The sequence below is a fragment of the Monodon monoceros genome, unplaced genomic scaffold (genome assembly GCF_005190385.1).
Source record: "Monodon monoceros isolate NGI ecotype Baffin Bay Population unplaced genomic scaffold, NGI_Narwhal_1 Super_Scaffold_6, whole genome shotgun sequence".
NCBI classification, from domain to species: domain Eukaryota; kingdom Metazoa; phylum Chordata; class Mammalia; order Artiodactyla; family Monodontidae; genus Monodon; species Monodon monoceros.
In genome coordinates, this window is record NW_021703783.1 from 96,094,541 (window position 1) to 96,115,220 (window position 20,680).

The 20,680-nt window shown below is 46.2% G+C and overlaps 1 protein-coding gene across 1 annotated transcript in view; it reads left to right on the forward strand.

Annotated features, from left to right (window-relative positions):
- The first annotated feature begins 248 nt into the window (after positions 1 to 248).
- Positions 249 to 20,680, forward strand: part of LOC114886213 — a 24,308-nt gene continuing 3,876 nt past the window's right edge. Inside the window, exons 1-2 of the mRNA XM_029206742.1 lie at positions 249 to 1,026; positions 11,514 to 11,586. Coding sequence (XP_029062575.1) covers positions 714 to 1,026; positions 11,514 to 11,586 — 386 coding nt within the window. The 5' untranslated portion in view covers positions 249 to 713. The remainder of the gene's footprint in view (positions 1,027 to 11,513; positions 11,587 to 20,680) is intronic.

Consider the following 20,680-nt stretch of genomic DNA (forward strand, 5'->3'; position numbering starts at 1 on the left):
TTCTCGGGTGTGTGGATGACACCGTGGACAGCATGAAATGTTCCCAGGCCCACTGCAGGTGTTCTGGAGGACAGCCCACCTGGTGCTTCCGGCTAGAAGCCTAGTTAACGTGTCTGCTGCTTTGTTTTATACAGCAGTGGTCCCCCACTTGGACAGGGCGTCAGGTGGGCGGAGGGAGCCCAGGAAGGTGTGTGGTCGGTCCCCGACCCACCGTTAGCTCCGGGTGGAGCTCAGTCTCTGAGCCCTGCCTGAGCACCCTCTGCCCTTTGCATCACCCTCTCTGGGGGCTCAATGGAGCCCCCAGAGAGGGTGCAGGGTCCTCGCCAAGCTGCACGAAGGTGAGGCCGGCAGCCCCGCAGGGGGAGTGGAGATGTTGCGCTCCCTCTGGGTGCCAAGTCACAGGCGCTGGGGATATTAGAGCCGTGTAGGGAGTGTCTGCCCACAGGACACTCGCAGGGAGTGGGGCCACGAGTCGGTGAGAGTAGGAGCCGAAAGAAGGGCTGAACCCAGCTAGGGAGGGGACCGGTGAAGAGGGGATGTCAGGGAAGGCTTCCATGAGGAGGTGACTTCTGAAGTGAGTTTCAGAGGGACTGTTGGCTACATCGAGAGTCCAGGGAGAGGTGTTTCCTGCAGAGAGAAGCTCTTGTGTAGACACGTGGGTGAAGTATTGGCCAGGGGCTGGTAGGAGAGCCTGGACATTTGACAGAGGTCGGATGACCCTTGCTGGCTTGTGTGTGTTCCTGTGTGTGCATGTGCAAGACAGCCGTAAGGCACGTGGGCCCAGAAGATCGGAACGCTCAGGTGTCCTGCAGACCTTTGTGGGGCATCTGCCCCCAACAGCACCTGGAGCCAGCCCCTTGTGGCCCGAGGCTTCTCGCCTGCAGGGTGACAGCTGTGCTTCCTCTGTGTCCACAGATACGACGAGGAGCTTCGGAACCTGCACGCGGGCAGGCTGCCCCCTCCCACAAAGACGGCCCTGCCGCGGCGCCCTCTGCCCACCCAGCGGTTTGACGTCAGTCTGCGATAGTAAGTGAGCCTCCACGTGGTCTGCCCTTGTTTTCTGGGAGGGTGGGATGCTTCCGTGTGCCGGGAAGTTCTCTCCAGACCTTGGCCTCTGCATCCGAGCTTAACCCTGCAGGAAAACTGAAGTGTGAGCTTGACACTGAGGCCGGAGTGCCCGCCGCTGTGTGTGTCTGTGTGCAGAGGACCCAGCCGTGAGCAGGGAGGGGACCGGGGGCCTGGGGTCCTCGGCCCAGCTTTCGTCACCACTGCTCACTGGGCGGTTCTGGCCCCCGACCCACAGGCCACGCTGGGACACCTCCCACCACCTTCCACGAGAAGTGTGGCCACGTGCTTTGCTCTGGCCAAGGAGACAGGAGTGGCCACGGGGCGGGTCACCTCCTGGAGGGAGCTTCAGGGGCCAGTTCATAGTTCGCCTCTCGTGGTGACGGAAGCCGGGTGGAGATGGTGCCTCGCTGGCTGCGTCCCTGAGTGACCACAGAGTGCCTCCCACTGACACCCACGCTGCGGGAGGGCACAAGTGAGGGGTGAACTTCTGTGGGGTTCAGCTGCCAGTATTTAGGGACTCTTGTTACCACGGTGTGTCCTACCCTTCCTGCCTGATCTTACCCTTATTAGGCCACATGACCTTGAACTCACTCCCCCTCTCAGCTTGTTTCCTTATTTCTAAAATCAGCAAGTTGGATGATGTGATCTTTAATCTTCACTCCTTGGAAACGATTCTGGGCCAACTGTCCATGCCAACTTTGTCTCTTTTAAGACTCATCTCACCTCCTCCAGGAAGCCTTCCCTGATGCTCTAGACTGCATACAGGGCCCCCCTCTATCGCAACCCAGATCTGAGCAGGCTGCTGTGGGGAGTCCCGCCAGCTGCTTTCCCTGCTCAGCGACGAGCCCCTTGTCCTCCTCCTATTTTCTGCTTCTGGCACCAGGCCAGGTGCTGAGGGCACCTGAAATGATGGAAGATGAAGGGGTTGTTTTAACCGTACAACCACCGTTGGGCACTTGGGTCTGAGCTACACGATGTACAGGGCCTGGAGGGTGGTGGATCCCGGAGAGGCGTATGCTTAATTTCATTTGTTAGTAGTTTCTTGTTAGAAACTTGCATGTGATCTGTTTCTACATAAAAATCTGATGATCTTTAAGACCCATGTTGGATTTTTTTGGGTTACACTGGGTCTTTGATGCTATGCGGGGGCTTTCTCTAGTTGCGGCGAGCGGGGGCTGTTCTTCGTTGCGGTGCACAGGCTTCTCTTGTTGTGGAACATGGGCTCTAGGCACATGGGCTTCAGTAGTTGCAGCACATGGGCCCTAGAGCACAGGCTCAGCAGTTGTGGCGCACGGGCTTAGTTGCTCCGCAGCATGTGGAATCTTCCCGGACCAGGACTCGAACCCGTGTCCCCTGCATTGGCAGGTGGATTCTTAACCACTGTGTCACCAGGGAAGTCCCCGCGATTGCCTCTTTAAATTAATATTTTATGTTGTTTCATTGCAAATGACTATCATAAAATTGCAATAAACATATTAAATAAAGCACCAAATATGTAATTTGTTTGGACTATGAATGAATGAAAGTCATTAAAATTCATAAGCAAATCCTATTCACAAGTGTTAATTCGCTGAAGTTCAAAAGCACACAACAGAAAGCCATCACCTTAGAACAAGCTAATTAAGGCAAAATATTAAGGGGAAGTCAGAGATTCAAGAAGTCTTTGCCTGCCTGCCATCCCTGAAGTGGGACAATGGAAACGGACATGTGCATTTTGTGCAGCCCCATCTGGGCAGCTGTGGGGAAGTGGAAAGAGGGAGGGGCCCCCTTAGGGCAGAGGAGCGGAGGCAGCTCACATCCCAGCTCTAGCTCTTTCCAGCTCTGGGAAGGCAGTCTTGTGGCTTAACTTCTCACCCCAGTCTCTTCCTGTGTAACCGTAGGTATAACCCCGCCCTCCGCACCCTCCAGGGCCACGGGATCTTAATAGGGTGTGCAGACAACGCGAGGCAGTTCCTGCTGCCCAGTGCTTTTCCTGCTCTGTTCCTCCTTCTGATCCCCTCCTCCAGGAAGCCTTCCCTGATGGCTCCACACAGACGGGAATCATCTGTTGAAAAGACTATTCTTTCCCCCATTGAATTGCCCTGGGACCCTTGTAAAGAACTAACTGACCATACACCTAAGGGTTTATTTCTGGACTTTCAATTCTATTCCACTGATTTGTATGCTGGTGTCACACGATCTTTATTGCTACAGCTTTACGGTGAGTTTTGCAATTGGGAAGTGTGATTCTTCCAACTTTGTTCTTCTTTATCAAGATTGTTTCAGCTCTTCTGGGTCCCTTGAATTTCCGTATTTTAGAATCAGCTTGTCCATGTCTGCAAACAAAAAAGCAAAAAGCAGCTGGGATTTCAATAGGGATTGTGCTGTCTCTGTAGGCCAATTTGGGAAGTATCGCCATTTTAACAGTATTGCCTTCCAATTCAAGAGCATGGATAGCTTGCCAATTTTTTGAATGTTTTAAATTTCTTTCAATAATGTTTTATAGTTTTCAGTGTACCAGTTTTGCACTTTTTTGTTAAATTTATTAAGTATTTTATTCTTTGTGATGTATTGTAAATCAAATTGTTTTCTTAAATTTATTTTTTGATTGTTCATTGCTAGTGTATAGAAATACAATTGATTTTTGTATACTGATCTTATATCCTGCAACCTAGCTGAATTCATTTATTAGTTCTAATAGGTTTCTGTGAATTTTTTTTTTTAGTATTTTCTATATCTAAGAGCATGCCATCTGCAAATAGAGGTAGTTATTCTTTTCCAACCTGGATGCCTTTTATTTCCTTTTCTTGCCTGGTTGCACTGGCTGTACTGACTGGTACCATGTCGAATAGAAGTGATGAGAGTGGACATCCTTGTTTTGTTCCTGATCTTAGGGGGAAGCCTTCAGTCTTCTAACATTAAGTATGATGCTAGCTGTGGGTTTTTCATAGACACCCTTGATCAGGTTGAGGAAAATCCCTTCTGTTCCTACTTTGTTGAGTGTGGCTTTTTTCTTTCATGAAAGGGTGTTAGATTTTGTCAAATGCTTTTTTTGCTCTATTGAGCTGATCACGTGACTTTTGTCCCTTATTCTATTAATATGGTGTTACGCTGATAGATTTGCTTTTGTTGAACCAACCTTGTATTCTTGGGATAAATCACATATGTTCATGGTATGTAATCACACATGTTCATGGTATGTAATCACACATGTTCATGGTATGTAATCACACATGTTCATGGTATGTCATCTTTTTCTATGCTGCTGGATTTGCTTTGCTAATATTTCGTTGAGGATTTTGTTTCTATTCATAAGAAATACTGATCTGTAGTCATCTTGTCTTCTGGTGTCCTTTTCTGGTTTTGGTAATACTAGCCTCATAGAGTGAATTGGAAAATGTTCCCTCCTCTCCTATTTTTTGGAAGGGTTTGTGCAGGATTACAGTTAATCCTTCTTTTGACATTTGGTAAAAGTCACCAGTGAAGCCATCTGATCATGAGCTTTTCTTTGCAGGAAGTTTTTTTGACTACTAATTCAATCTGTTTACTTGTCAATCTATTCAGATCTTATATTTCTTCTTGAGTCAGTTTTGGTAGTTTGTGTTTTTCTAGGAGTTTGTCCATTTCATCTAGGTTATCTAATTGGTTGGTGTGCAGTTGTTCTTAGTACTGCTTTGTAATCCTTCATTTCTGTAACATCACTGGTAATGTGCCCCCTTTCATTCCTGATTGTCGTAATTTGAATCTCCTCCCTTTTTTTCTTACTCTCGCTGAAGCCTTATCCTCAGTGATCTTTTCAAGGAATCAACTTTTGGTTTGATTGATTTTTCTCTATTGTTTTTCTATTCCCTATTAATTTCCACTGTCATCTTTAATATTTCCTTCCTTCTGCTTGTTTTGGGTTTAATTTGATCTTCTGTTTCTAGTTTCTTAAGGTGGAAGTTTTGGTTATTGATTTGAGATCGTTTTTCTTTTCAATATAGGTGTTTAGAGCTATTAATTTCTCTGAGCCCTGCTTCAGATGCATCCCATCAGTGCTAGTATGTTGTCTTTCTATTTTAATTAATCTTAAGGTGTTTTCTAATTTCCCTTGTGATTTTTTTTCTTTGACCCATTGGCTTTTAGCAGTCTGTTGTTAAATTTTCACGTATTTGTTGTTGATTTCTCACTTCATTTCATTGTAGTTGGAGAACTTACTTTGTATGATTTAATTCCTTTTAAATGTATTGAGATCTGTATGATCCAACATATGGCCTATCCTAGGGAATGTTGCATGGGCCTTGAGAAGAATGTATACTCTGTTGTTGGGTGGAGTGGTCTGTAGATGTCCATTAGGTCTTATTGGTTTACAGTGTGGTTCAAATCCTCTGTTTCTTTGTTGATATTCTGACCAATTGTTCTATTCACTATTGGAAGTGGGGGAGTGAAGTCTCCAACTATTATTGTTAAATTATTTCTCCCTTCATTTCTGTCAGTTTTTGTTTCATATATTGATATTTTGGGGCTCTGTTGTGAGTTGCATAAATTTTTATAATTCTTATGTTTTCTTGATTGATTGACCCTTTTCGCCTTTATAAAATGGTATTCATTGTCACTAGAATACCATTTTCTAACGTTTAAAAATTGTCACGACAATTTTTGACCTCAAGTTTATTTTGTCTGATATTAGTATAGCCACTCCAGCTCTTTTTAGTTACTATTGGCATATTGTATCTTTTTCATCCTTTTACTTACAATCTATCTGTGGCTTTTAATGACAAGTGTGTTGCTTGTAGGCAACATAAAATTGGATCAGGTTTTTGCCCCATTTTGCCTTTTGATTAGAGTATTTAACCCGTTTACATCTAATGTGTTTGCTGGTAAGGTAGGTTTACATCTGCCATTTTACTACTTATCTCTATGTCTTGTCTTTTTTGTTCCTCTAGTTCCTCCATTACTACCTTTCTAGTGTGCCATTTTAATTCTCCTGTTTCTTTTGCTATATATTTTTTAGTATTCTTAGTGCTGCCCCAGTGATTAGAATTGACATCTTAATTTATAACAGTCTAGTTCTGATGAATAATAACTTCAGTAGGATACAAAAGAAATTGTGCTCCATTCCTTCTCCCCTCCTTTGTGCCATTATTGTCATACAAATTACATCTTTATTTTATGACCACTGGCACCAATATACAATTCTTGCTCTATGCAGTGGCCTTTTATATCAGGGGAGAAATAGAGTTGCAAACAATAATACATGTACACTGTCTTTTATGTTTACCTCTGGAGTTTCCTTTACCTGTGCTTTTTATTTCTTCATGCGGAGGTGAGAGGGTCGGGGGAGAAGAAAGAAATAGAAGGACTGTGGAATTTTCAAACACTTTGGAGAAGTGGGTGTGTGTCCCCCTCCCCGCACCTCCCCTGCTTCTTTCCTGTTTGGAGGAAACATCTGATGGTGACCGATTCAGGAATACTCTGGGCTGTTCATTAACGAGCAGTGCTGCACGGCTCTTTCTGCTTCTGTGTCTCTCCCAGAGCTGAAGTCTTCGGCTGGGCCAGGGCCCACTTTTGCAAAGAAGGAAAAGATGGGCATCTGACTTTCTGTTCTCTTTCCCTGCCAGCTCGAGATACACTCATCTGTGGTCTCCTGCATGGGTGTCTGTCTGTCCAGAGAGCATAAGCTCTTGGCACTTGTGAATGGCCTCAGGTAGGGAGCAGGCTTCCCGAGCCTCTGGTTCTAGGTCATGTGAGCCAGCCTGACTTGCCAGAACTCCCAATCCCATTAGCGTTTTGGGGACTGGTCTAGCTGATGATACAAAGCAGTTTCTTATTCTCCATTCACCCCCCAGAGAGGGCCAGCTGTGCAGAGGTGGGATTGCAGACTTCCTGGGCCTTGTCGCCACAGATGACCTCAGCACCCACATCTCACACCAAGCCCCCGACTCAGAAAGAAGGGCTGTGGTCTGCTCCAGGTACAACAAGGGCTTCGGAGTCAGATTTTGATTTGAGCCCTGGCTGTGTGACTTCAGATAAAATAATTTGCATCTGAGTTTCAGTTTTGTCCTCTATACAAACAGGGGCACAGTGATGAAGCCAGTGGGCTTAGGAGCGCGGCCAGCGCACAGTAGGTCCTCAGCACACGGTCTTCCTGTGATTGTCTATGTGAGCTGCTGGGAGGGGATGTGAGACGAATGACCATCTCAGAGGGCTGGGAAGAGCTGGGGTGGCCAGTGAGGCAAGCGTGGCCCACTCTCCCTGTTACCACTGAGATTTCAGGTTGTTGGTCCTCCCTCACTGTCCCTACTGTCTCTAAAAACCACAGTCCCTCCTTACTTGTATTCTTTGCATGCACAGCCAGAGAAGGAATTCATGCTGTGAATTACTGTAAGTGCATCTCGCAAGGTGGGGGATACAAACAAGAAGATGTGCCGAGAATCCCCAGTGCCCTCTGGGGGCGGCCGACTGGCTGAGAGCCAGCTGTGCTGACAGTGACTTGCGCTCCATCTCTGAGAGCACCCCTGCCCACTGCGTACTTCGGAACTTCAGTTCAGGGTCTGGCCCTGGGCCACACACGTGGAGATAGATGCACAGGAGGGATGTGGTGTGTTAGGATTCACCCCTGCCCTGGGCATCCCCACACAGCCAGGACGCACACCCTGTTTTTAATCCAGAGTTCCTGGGGTGATTGCCATTCTCTGCACTGACTCTGTCAGTCCATTGAACAAGCCCGTCTCTCAGCCAGCAAGCAGGGGCTGGGGAGGGGAGGAGAAACCCAAATTGAGGGTTTCTGCTCTATTGAAAGCAGTGATTTTATGCCAGGGCCCCCATTCTGCAGTGAGCTGGATGTCGGCTCCTTAAGTGCTTGGGCAGAGGAGAGCGTGCTCAGCTGCGAGCCCTGCGTCTGTGGGCACATCCCTCCCCTTCTGCGACCTCAGTCTGCCCCTGATCCTCCAGGCCCCTTCCTGCTCTGGAAGTCTGCTTTCAAAAACAAAACGTGGAGTAAGCTATAGGCAAAAAGGTCTTTCAGTAGCTCATGGGTGTGCCGCCTTTGGGAAGGTCTCAGTAGAGCCCCCTCCCCAGGTTAGTTATAGCAACTAACCTGGTCTTCAGAATCAATAGACCCAGGCTCTCTGGCTGTGTGACCTTGGGTAGGTCACTGCAGCACACTGGGCCCAATTCCCCTTCCATGAAATGGGCCACCTGTGTCTGGCCTGGGACGTCGCCCAGCCCTTAGCATTCCAGTGATTTTAGTTATTAGTGCCTTTGACTTACAGCTTAAAGCCTTTCCCATCGTTCACTGTTTATGACTTGCAGCTTCCTAGAGGAAGGTTGCCAGCATCTCCACTTTCCATGTGGGAACACTGAAGCTGGGGAGGCTCAGAGACAGGCTGAGAGTCACCCAGCTCCTAGGACAGGGCCAGGACTTGTGCAGTCTGTGTGGTTCCCAAGGAAACGGAGGAGAAGGAGAGACTGCAGCTTTGGAGCGTCCTGGGAGAAGAGGACCCGTCTGCCATGTCCCTTCCTCCCAGGGGTGCAGAGGGAGACCGCCTGGACACTGCTTGGGCCCCAGGCCACCTCCTCCCTCTCAGAGGGGACACACAGAAAGTCACGTTGGGGCAGGGGTAGGGAGGGTCCAGGTCACATTCCTGTGGTAGCATGGCCTCTTGAAGGCAGTGACGGTCCCCAGGGCCCCTTTGCCAAATGGACCGTAGTTTGGTGTCCTGGACGGGCAGCCTCAGTGAAATCACCAGGAGGGACTTCCCTGGCGGTCCAGTGGTTAGGACTTTTTTTTTTTTTCTGCAGACGTCAGTAGTTTATTGTTTGTTTAGTCCAAACACATTCAAGATGGAAACTCCAAGAATTCTTTCCACCTGAAACAATTAAACTAGATACTACTAGCATATAACGCTTAACACATTACAGCAATAAAGATGGTAATCCATTGTCTTCTATACCTACTAAAGCCAAGATGGTGAAGCCACTTTCTGCTGAAGGCTCGGGTTCAATCCCTGGTCGGGGAACTAAGATCCCGAAAGCCGCGCGTCCAAACAAACACAAAAAACAAACCATAAACCTAAATGTAAAATTCAGAACTATACAAATTCTAGAAGATAACATAGGAGAAGTCACCAGGAAACCCAGTTTTCCATGGAGATTGGGACATGCAAAGGCCTGTCACTACTGGTGATACAGTTTTAATTGTATTCATGTGGATCAGATTTGGGGCGCTCTGTAAATTTCGGAGTAAAATGGAAAACAGGACTGATATCACGTCCAGCCGATGAATCGCTACAGAAGGAGCATAGATCTGGGTCATGGCCGGCCTTGCCTCCAACTCTGCCACCTCCCAGCTGCGGGACCTCAAGCTGGTCGCCTGGACTTTCCCAGTGTCCATCTCCGATCCCTGATTTGGGCTAACAAAAGTACAGTGGAACTTAAATAGATAATATACAAGAATGAAGGTTCTAGACTCAGACGCGAGGGTCTGAGTCCTGGCTTTGTCCAGGCTCTGGACGCGCAGGCCCAGCAGCCATGGCTCACGGGCCCAGCCGCTCCGCGGCACGTGGGATCCTCCCGGACTGGGGCATGAACCCGTGTCCCCTGCATCGGCAGGTGGACCCCCAACCACTGCGCCACCAGGGAAGCCCAAACAACAACCATTTTGATATGTATCCTGATTTCTGTGGGATAAAGAGGGACATTTTGTAATAATAAAGAAGATGAAATAACCCTCAGAATTTATGGACCAGTAACAGCTTTAGAATACATGCAGCAAAATCTGGTAGAACCAAAGGAAAAACAGATACACGATCCTAGTGGGAAACCTCAGTACCCTTCTCTGTATAGCTGATGGAACAAGCAGACAGAAAACCAACACTCTAGAAACACAATCAATCAAATTAACCTAACTGACATTTAAAGAACACACCCTAAGAACAACGAAACAGGGCTTCCCTGGTGGCGCAGTGGTTAAGAATCCGCCTGCCACTTCAGGGGACACAGGTTCGAGCCCTGGTCTGGGAAGATCCCACATGCCGCGGAGCAACTAAGCCTGTGTGCCACAACTACTGAGCCTGTGCTCTAGAGCCCGTGCGCCACAACTACTGAGCCCACGTGCCGTAACTACTGAGCCCATGTGCCGTAACTACTGAAGCCCGTGCGCCTAGAGCCCGTGCTCCACAACTAGAGAAGCCACCACAATGAGAAGCCCATGCACCGCAATGAAGAGTAGCCCCTGCTCGCCGCGACTAGAGAAAGCCCGCGCGCAGCAATAAGACCCAGCGTAGCCAAAAATAAATTTTAAAAATTAAAAAAAAAAGAAATTGTACGCTCAGCACTACTATAAAATGATATTTCATTGTGTTCAAATCTATTAAAAAAAAAAAAAAAGAACAGCAAACCATATTCTGCTCAATTAAAAAGTGGCAGAGGGCTTCCCTGGTGGCGCAGTGGTTGAGAGTCCGCCTGCCGATGCAGGGGACGCGGGTTCGTGCCCCGGTCCGGGAAGATCCCACATGCCGCAGAGCGGCTGGGCCCGTGAGCCATGGCCGCTGAGCCTGCGCGTCCGGAGCCTCTGCTCCGCAACGGGAGAGGCCACAGCAGTGAGAGGCCCGCCAACCGCAAAAAAAAAAGAAGTGGCGGAGCAGGATCCCAGTCAGGTATGTCTGACTCCCAGCAGATGAGGAAAGAGAAACAGACGTGTTTGGTGGGAGCCCAGGGCTCCGCAGAATGGATCACTGTGGGCAGCTCTGGCTTCAGATCCTGACTCTGCCAGCTGGGGAGGGGTGTGGTGGGATGTGGCTGGGAGGGTCATTCTTTTATATTAGTACCCGTGTTTGAAAGTTTCCTTATGTGAATCTCTGTATCAAATGAGCACATAAGAGACTGTTAACAGCCTGTCTGAGGCAACATACTGGGTTTTCACGAAGCATCTTTTTTTCTTTGGCCACACCACACGGCTTGCAAGATCTTAGTTCCCCATCCAGGGACTGAACCCGGGCCACAGCAGTGAAAGTGCCAAGTCCTAACCACAGGACCCCCAGGAGTTCCCGAAGCATCTTTTTTGATTGATCAGGTCTCCTGGTTCTGCTCTCATGGCCAGATCTTCTCAGGCCCCTGGGCCTTCCTTTGTATGTTTCCTTCTGTCTGGAATGCCCTTCCCTCTTTTGTCCTCTGCCAACTCCTACTCATCCCTCAAAACCCAGCTCTGAAGTTGCCCCATGTGGAGCCCTTCCCAACTCCAGATCTCCCCCATAGCACATGCATCCTTCTGGTGGAACGCTCAGACGACGCACTATCATTTTTATTATTTCTGCCTCTCTTTTGGTCACCTACTTCCTTAGGGTCCAGGCTGTATCTCTCTCTCCCTGTATGGCATCTTGGTTCTGTGTTTTCACAAAGGTGTGGTGAGGACCAGAGCCTTGTGCTTGTCACGATCTCCCATCATACCCAGGTGAAAACCGTTGCTTTCTTTTCTCTCCCCTCAGCCTCAAAGACAAAAATCAAGGTGAACTCACCCCCCTGTGCTGAGGTACACAGTGACATACCTGAGACAGAAAGGTGAGTAAGAGCTGGCTCCAGCCAGGGGAGGTGAGGGCTGCCAGGTACACCTCCCCAGGAGGCCTCTCTGGGATCCTGAGCGCCCCACAGGCCAGGGAATTGGAGGAGCTGGAACCTGGGCAGGGAGGGTGATCGGGATGGGCAGGGCTCGGGCACAGTGGCTCCAGCCATGGGCTCTGACCCTACTGTCTGGGTTTGAATCCTGGCTCCACTGTGTGCTAGCTGTGTGGCCTCAGGTGAGTTACTTACCTTCTCTGGGCCTCTGTTTCCTCATCTGTCCAATGGGGTTAGTAACAGTATCTGGTGCACGGGGTTGTTGTGGGGCCTAAATGAGGTGAAGCGTGTGTGTTGCTTCTCACAGCACTAGTCTGCAAAAGGCCCACCATGAAAGGGACTCCTTTGGCATGAGAGATAAGCTTGGTTTGTAGATGCCATTGCCAGTGGGGTGGGTGCACTCAGTGACTTGGAGGTGAGAGTCTTGTGGCTCCTCCAAGACTCCTGAGGCCAGAGCTCGGATACACAGGGCAGGTGCGTGGAGGCTGCTTTTACCCTAACAGGAAGAAGATGACTGCCTCGGAGCAATGGGCTGCCAGGGAGGAGTGGCCCCCTGCAGGTGCAGGTGCAGGTGCGGGAGCTGCAGGGGGCGGTGCATCAGTCAGGAAGTGGGGTCTCTGGGGGTGGTTCCCAGTGTGCCCCAAGAAGTGTATGTTCAGGGCGTAAAAAGTTCTCTGAGACAAGGCTGTCGGGCTGTCGGGTCTGTGGTTGTCATTTGGAGCTGTCTCTCCTTTGACATTTGTTTCTACTTTTCATTTGTAGTACTGCCCGTTCTGTTATGTATTTCAGGAATGGAAAAAAAGCTAGTGTGTAAACAGTTTCACAGAAACTATGAAAGGGAGTCTTCCTTTTTTTTTTTTTAACATATTATTTCCTTTATTTATTAAAAAAAAATTAACAAAACAAAAAAACAACCCATAGTAGGAACTCACTATATATTTGTTGGATGAATATGTGAATTAAACACGTATTCATTGGGCACTCAGCTGTATCCAGCGCGGGTCTAGGCACTGGGGTTGCCATGGTGACCACAACACATAACCTCTGCCTTCCAGGGGCCTGTAACTGTGACAACCACAAACTCACAAGCACAGGGATGAGCTGGTCATAGACGTCAGGGGAACCTGAGCTCTGACGCCTGGGCTGGAGGTCCCTGTATTAGTTTCCTGTGCTGCGTAACAAATAGACACAAACTTAGGAGCTTAAAACAGCATGAATTTATTATTTCTAAAGTGTCTAGAGGTCAGAAGTCCGGGCGCACGGGGGTTGGATTTTCTGCTCAGGGTCTCACAGGGCTAAACTCAAGGTGTTGACCAGGCTGTGTTCCTTTCTGGAGGCTCTGGGCAAGAACCCACTTCCTTGCTCATTCAGATCGTTGGCCAAATTCAGTTCTTTGTGGTTGTAGTTTCAAGATGTAGTTCCTGTAGTTCCTTGCTGGCTGTCAGCCAGGGGCCTATTTCTGTTCCTAAAGGCCGCTTGCTTTCCTTGCCGTGTGACCCCTCCCTGGAGAAATTCCCACACCTGGAATCCCTGCCCCCATGCTGTGAATCTCTGTTGCCAGGAAGACCCCAGTCCCTTTAAAGAAGCTCACCTGACTAGGTCAGGCCCACCCGAGATAATCTCCATATCTTGAGGTCAACTGCATTGGAACTGAATTCCATCTGCAAAGTCCCTTCACTGTAGTATCTGGATTAGTGTTTGAGTGAATACCTGGGACCCCAGGGTCTGGGAATCTGGGGGCCGTCTCAGAATTCTGCCTACTACAGTCACTCAGCAAAAAAGAGAGGGACCAGCCCCTCCCCCGCCAGGCAGAGTGAATGGCACGTGCAAAGGCTGAAGGTAGGAAGGAGCATGGAGCCAACTAGAGGCTGGACGGAGGGGTTTGTCTGCCCAGTGTTTACAACAGCCGAGACTGGGAAACAACCTAAGTGTTTCTCGATGGATGAATGGACAAAGAAGATGTGATTATACATGCAATGGAATATTATTCAGACATAAAAAACGAGGAAACCCTACCATCTTTGACCACATGGATGGACTAGAGGATGTTACGCTAAGTGAAATAAATCAGGCAGAAAAAGACAAATACCATATGTTCTCATTTAATATGTGGAACAAAAACAAACAAAAAACACTAAACTCATAGAGAAAGAGATCAGATTTGTGGTTACCAGAGACAAGAGGTGGAGGGAATAGGAACTGGAAGACAGTGGTCAGAAGTTACAAACTTCAGTTATAAGATAAATAATACTAGGGATGTAACGCACAACACGAGGACTGTAGCTAACCCTGCTGCATGATACATAAGAAAGTTGCTGAGAAAGTAGATCCTAGGAGTTCTCATCACAAGGTTTTTTTCTTTTTATTCTGTCTATATGAGCTGATGGCTGCCGACTGAACCTATTACGATAGTCATTTCACAATACACGTAAATCAGACCATCATGCTGTATGCCTTAAACTTACACAGTGATGTATGTCAATTATTTCTCCATAAAATTGTGAAAAAAAGATTTGTCTGCTGCCACACTATATTTTGGGCATTTCCTGGTTGTTCTAGAACCATCTACATCTTTGGGTTAATTTTTTATTTATTTATTTTAATTAATTAATTATTTATTTTTGGCTGCCTTGGGTCTTCGTTGCCGCATGGGCTTTCTCTAGTTGTAGCGAGCAGGGGCTACTCTTCATTGCTGTGGCTTCTCTTGTTGCAGAGCACGGGCTCTAGGCGCACAGGCTTCAGTGGTTGTGGCTCGCGGGCTCAGCAGTTGTGGCTCACGGGCTGTAGAGCTCAGGCTCAGTAGTTGTGGTGTATGGGCTTAGCTGCTCCGTGGCGTGTGGGATCTTCCCAGACCAGGGCTCGAACCCGTGTCTCCTGCATTGGCAGGCGGATTCTTAACCACTGCGCCGCCAGGGGAGCCCCCACCTTTGGGTTTAAAATATGTCTTGGTTGCCCGGGTGGCTGTCCACACTCCTCCTTCCATGTGCCCCGCCCCCTCCACACCTCTTCAGCCCCATGTCCTGGGCATCTGGGGGGCGCCCAGGGTCTGCTGGTCTGAGTGGTATCGCCCGTCTCCTCCCAGCTCCCTCTCCCTCACCGGTCTCTCCGCAACCCCCTTCCTGGTTCTGGTTCTGCTCCCCTCCCCCTCCGTCCATCTTCTTTATCTGTCTTTGCTGTTCCTTCCAGCTCTTCCTCTCTCACCACTAAGCCGACCAGAACGATCCTCTTGTACAACTTGAAAAGTGATGATTGTTTCCTTTCTTTTCTATTCTGCTACAAAGCGTTTTTTTTTTTTTTTCCTCTTTCATTCTTTTTTCTTTTTTTAAAACACCCTCCAGCTCCAGCCAACCACAGCCAGGCCCTAGGGGCCCAGCCCCCAGCCCAGAGGGGTTCAGTTTGGAGCCCGAGGCAAACCCACCGCCTGTCCCCCCTGGCCCCAGCCTCTGGAAAACCTGCCTGGCATCTGCTCCCCTGCCCCCAGGAAGGTGTCTTGTTCTCATACAATTCAGAACAACCCTAAAACAGACTCAGAGTTCTGTTGCCAGGAAAAAAAAATCTGCAATAAAAATGACGGCTCCCCTAAGAGCACAGCACTGTGAACACCAGAATTAACGACGACATTAAATCAAATCTCATGCATTATGCAGAAAGGCCTACAGTGCGAAGCACATTTGTGAAATATATGTTTCAAATTTTCTAACTCCGAGAGGTGGCCCTGAGACGTTCTCCTGTGGCTGCTTTGATAACAGTCTCCCTTTCACAAAAGATAATTGTGGAATCCTAGCTCCAGCAGGCGTGGCCCTGTCACCCTTCCCTTGTATCAAAGCACAATTTCCACAGCCAAAGAAAGCGATTACGGTGACGATGTGTTGGAGACACATGCGGTGCGTATCAGCCTAAAACAATGAAACATGATGCAGAAATGAGGGCTCCAGGGTGTCTCTATTGACAGGACGTGTGAAAGAAATTGTCCAAACATTCACTTTTGCAGAAATGACGGAGATTTTAAGTGATTTGGGAGATTAGACTGGCTGCCCAGAACTTGTAGCTGACATCTACCAGGAATGAATGAATCCTGCCCAGAACAGAAACGTCTGTAGGCAAAGCAAGTGGCCAGTCTACCCTGAAGGGATCCAGCCTGCCGTCACTTGGGGAGCAGGCAGTGGGCTCCCCGCTTCCGGTACAGCTCAAACTCACAGCCGTGTGACCCTAGGCAAGTCATGTCACCTAGCACGGGGAGTTCAGAGTCGGAAGGCTCAGCTTGGGTTTCTGTCCTCCACGGTGGGAGTGAGGCCGGGGTAAGCTCTTGAGCTTTTTCTTGTTTGTGTAATGGAAGGGCAGCCTCCACTCTGCGGTTTCCTGTGTGCTTTTCAGCCTCTACTTTGTGGCAGGCGGTGCCAGTCTCACAATTATAGAAGTGAGGGGGATACACTTCCTGCCTTCAAGGGGCTTGCAGAATAGTTGGGAAGAAAAGCAAATAAACGCACAAACAACATCTTTTTAGAGCTACTGCAGTATGCACAGGACTCAGGCAGGTGCGGGGAGAAAGATGGGAGACAGAAGAGAGTCCCGGGCAGCTCCCAGGCTTGAGCTATGTGGGCCCCTGAGGGTGGGGTCCTCCCCTGGGGTGGATGGGATGGAAGAGGCAGGGCGAACCCTGCTGTTGGTTTGATAACAAAAAGCTTTACTGTTTTGTTATCAGAAAAATAATTGCTCAGGGAAAAAAATTCACTGACAGAAAGTGCAAACAAAGTGAGCATCCTTTAAAATTTTACCACCCAGCGAGAACCATTGTTAATATTTGGAGGCATGGGCACTTTCCTACACTGCTCGTAGAGATGTAAATTGGTACAATCACAACTTAGCAAGCTGTTGACGTTAAAGCTGATCCGGCAATTGTAAGTCGAGGGAAATAACCAAAAAACGTAGGTACAGAGCGTTACCGCAGCATTGTCATCAGAGCAGATAATTAGGTGCAGCCTGAGTGTCCATCAGTAGAAGGAATAGCAGAGGAATGAAAGTTACATCCACGTGATTGAATAGTGTCCTGCAGGTAAAACGGATAAACTGGATCTCTATGTTTCCACATGGCTAGATCTCCAAATATTATGCTGAGAGGGGAAAAAGTTGCAGAATGATAAATACAGGGCGCTATCACTTATGTAAACTTTTAAAACTCCCCAATCCTATATATAGTTTATGAATTGAAAATATTGCACTTTTGGAACAATATACAGAAGGAATTTTTAAAAAGTGAGTAGGAAGGAGACATACCAAATTCCTCATGGAGGAGAAGAACAAAAGGGTCTTTAACGGTTACTTCATTCTATCTAAGTTTTTCTAAGGATTCTTACTATATCTAAGTGTTCTGCTTCCAGTATGGCTGAGTAACTCTGTTGGGATTTGACTTTCCCACAGACAACATCTATAAACTCCAGACAAAATACAAAAGAACAAAAGTAAACAAAGAGAAAACCAACAGTGACTGAAAGGCACTGGAGAATGAACGAGGACAGATTCTGGAGGGAAGTCCACACTTGTAGAATGGCAGAGGCTAAGGTTACATTATGTGGCTTTTAACCCAAGCCAGGCCAAAACTGTCAATTCTGATAGAATGGCTATGTCAACAGGAGAAAATGACAGTCTTTTTGGCTTGAAGAACAGAGGACAGAATTTGGGACAACCAGAGTCCCTAGAAGGTGGATAGAGGATTCCAGACAGGAGAGAGGCAGACATGGAGAGCCTACACTTTGTGCATAAACTCTGCTCAAAGTTCTGCCTGATCCCAGAGCCACACAAGCAGGACAGACACCAGCTAATGATAAAAGAACTAAACTGAGGTTTGAGCTACCGACTGACAGAGCTTGCAGTTTGAGTTCATCCAAGTTCAATGCCTGCTAAAGCAAACAAAAACCAGCACTCTTCAGAGAAATATAACAGAACCCAGGGTCTCTACAATATAATTCACAACATCCAAGATACAATTAAAAAGTTTTCATCATACAAAGAAATAGGAAAATGCAACCCACTCTAAAGCACTCAATGGAGCTCAACCTTAAAATAATGCCAGTGTTAGAAACTGCAGTCAAGGATGTTAAAGTAGCTATTACACACATCCTCAAGTATATAAGAGAAAATATGATTAAGGTAAATGAAAAGATAGGAAATCTCAGTGAAAAATAAAAATAGAAATCATTAAAAACACAGGGAAATTCTATAAGAGCAAAATACAGTATCTAAAATTATTTTAAAAAGAAAAGAAAAAGAAACCCATTGCTTGTATACAATAGGAGAATGGAGTTTATAGTAAAGAGTTATCTGGAATCTAGACTAATAGAAATTACCCAGTCTGAATAACAAAAAGTAAAAGGATTGAAAGAATCTGATCAGAGCCTTAGGGACCTGTGTGACAATATCAGAATGTCTCACACACACACATAATTGGAGCTCCAGAGGCAGAGGAGGGAGAGAATAGGGCAGAAAAAAATTTTGAAAATTAATGGCCAAAAAAATCCACAATTTGGTGAAAGACATAAATTTTCAGATTCAATAATCTCAACAAACCCCAAGATAGATAAAAATTAAAGAACAATACACCTAAACACACTATATAGAGACTTCTGGGAATTATGCAGAGAACAAGGAGACATTGCATACAGAGGACCAAGGATGGAAGTCAGCTTACCTATCAGCAGACACTCTAAGGCCGAAAGACAGTAAAACAACATCTTGTTGCACAATAAAAGGCTAAAGGAGGGCTTCCCTGGTGGCGCAGTGGTTGAGTGTCCGCCTGCCGATGCAGGGGACACGGGGTTCGTGCCCCGGTCCGGGAAGATCCCACATGCCGCGGAGCGGCTGGGCCCGTGAGCCATGGCCGCTGAGCCTGCGCGTGCGGAGCCTCTGCTCCGCAACGGGAGAGGCCACAACAGTGAGAGGCCTGCGTACCAAAAAAAAAAAAAAAAAAAAACAATGAATGTTAAATAAAAACTCTTTTTAAGTAAAAGAAAACCAAGGAACTTCTTTCACTGGCAGATCTGCATCACAAACAAATGCCGAAGGAATTTCTTCAAGGTGATGGAAATGACAACACATTGAAACCTGGATGTTTAGGAGGTACTAAAGAATGTTGGAAACAATAAATGTCTGGGTTATAGAAAAGAGTACTTTTTTAAAAGAAGTAAACAGGATTGTTTGAAACAAATATATATAATATTGTCTGATAGGATTTATAATATATGTAGGCGTAAAACATATGACAGCTGTAGCACTGAGTACAGCAGCAAGGGACTTATTTCAAGGTTTCTACCTTTTACGTGAAGTGGTACAATGTTGATCCTAGGTAAAGTGGAAAGGTAAGGATGTAAATTACAATCCCGAGAACAGCTACTAAAAAGTAATGGGAAGAGATATAGCTTTAAAAATAGATAAGTTAAAAGTGACTTCTCAAAAATACTCAGAAAAGTTTAAATAAGGCAAGAAAGGATAAACAGGAGGAAAAAAACCAGAGGGGACAAAAGGAAAAAAATAATATAAACGGTAAACCTAAATCCATCTGTGTTGATAAAATTACCTCTAATGTTAATGTACTAGACTCTACAGTAAAGGGCCAGATATCGTCCAAATGGATAGAAAGAAAAAAAAAAAGGGCATAACTACATGCACTTTAAAGATGGGTCAAAAGTAAAGGGATGCAAAGATATATACCATGCACACAGTGAGCGTCAGAAGTCTGGGGTGTCTATATTAATAATAAATAGGCTTTAAGACAAAGAATATTACTAAACATGGGTGACCTTTTATAACGATAAAATGGTCAATTTATTTAGAAGACATAACTATCATAAATATGAATGTACCTGATAACATAACTTCAATACATAAAGCAAAAAGCCCACAACAGAGTTAAGGGATTTCCGTAATTGTAGTTGGAGATTTTAGTACTATATTGCATCAACTGAAAGATGAACTAGAAAAAAAGTTGGTAAAGTCATAGATAGTCTGAACAACACTACCACCACCTTGGCCTAATGGACCTTTATAGAGTGCTACACCCACCAACAGAAGAATATACAATCTTGTCAATTGCACGTGATATAATCACCAATATAGACCAGATTCTGGGACATGAAACAAGTCCCAATAAATTTAAAAGAACTGAAATCATGTGAAGACAACAATGAAATCAAATTAGTAATAAAAATCATATCTAGGAAAAACCTAAATGTGTGAAAAAAATTTTGGGAAGAAAAAGGAGCCACATTTCTAAAGAGTCCATGTGTCAAAGAAGAAATCATAATGGAAGAGAGAAAATAATTTGAACTGAGCAGTAATGCAAAATATCGACAATTGGGAAACAGAGATAAAGCAATACCTAGAGGGAAATCTAAATGCTTATTTTAGAAATAAATAAAAATAAAAAAGAACAGTCTAAAATCAATGACTAATGTTCTACCTTAAGAAACTATACATAGGGGCAGACTTCGGAAATATTGTAGGTTTGGTTCCAGACCACTGCAAAAAAGTGAATACTGCGATAAAGTGAGTCACATGAACTTTTTGGTTTCCCAGTGCATATTGTTTGCACTGTACTATAGTATGTTAAGCGTGCAATAGCATTATGGCTAATGAAACAATGTACATACCTTAATTTAAAAAATACTTCGTTGCTAAAAAGTGTTAACCATCATCTGAGCCTTCAGTGAGTCATAGTAGTAACATCAAAGATCACTGATCACAGATCACCGTAACAAATATAATAATAATGAAAAGTTTGAAATATTGTGAAAAGTATCAAATGTGACACAGAGACACGAAGTGAGCAAATGCTGTTGGAAAAATGGTGCTGATAGACTTGCTCGATGCAGGGTTGCCACAAACCTTCAATTTGTAAAAGAAAATGCAATATCTGTGAAGTGCAATAAAGCAAACTGCAATAAGGCAAGGTCTGCCTGTATATATATTTGATGCCACCCTTTGGACACAGCTGGTTATCCAGGAGTGGGGTCCTCAACCTACTGGGCCTATTTTACATATATATATA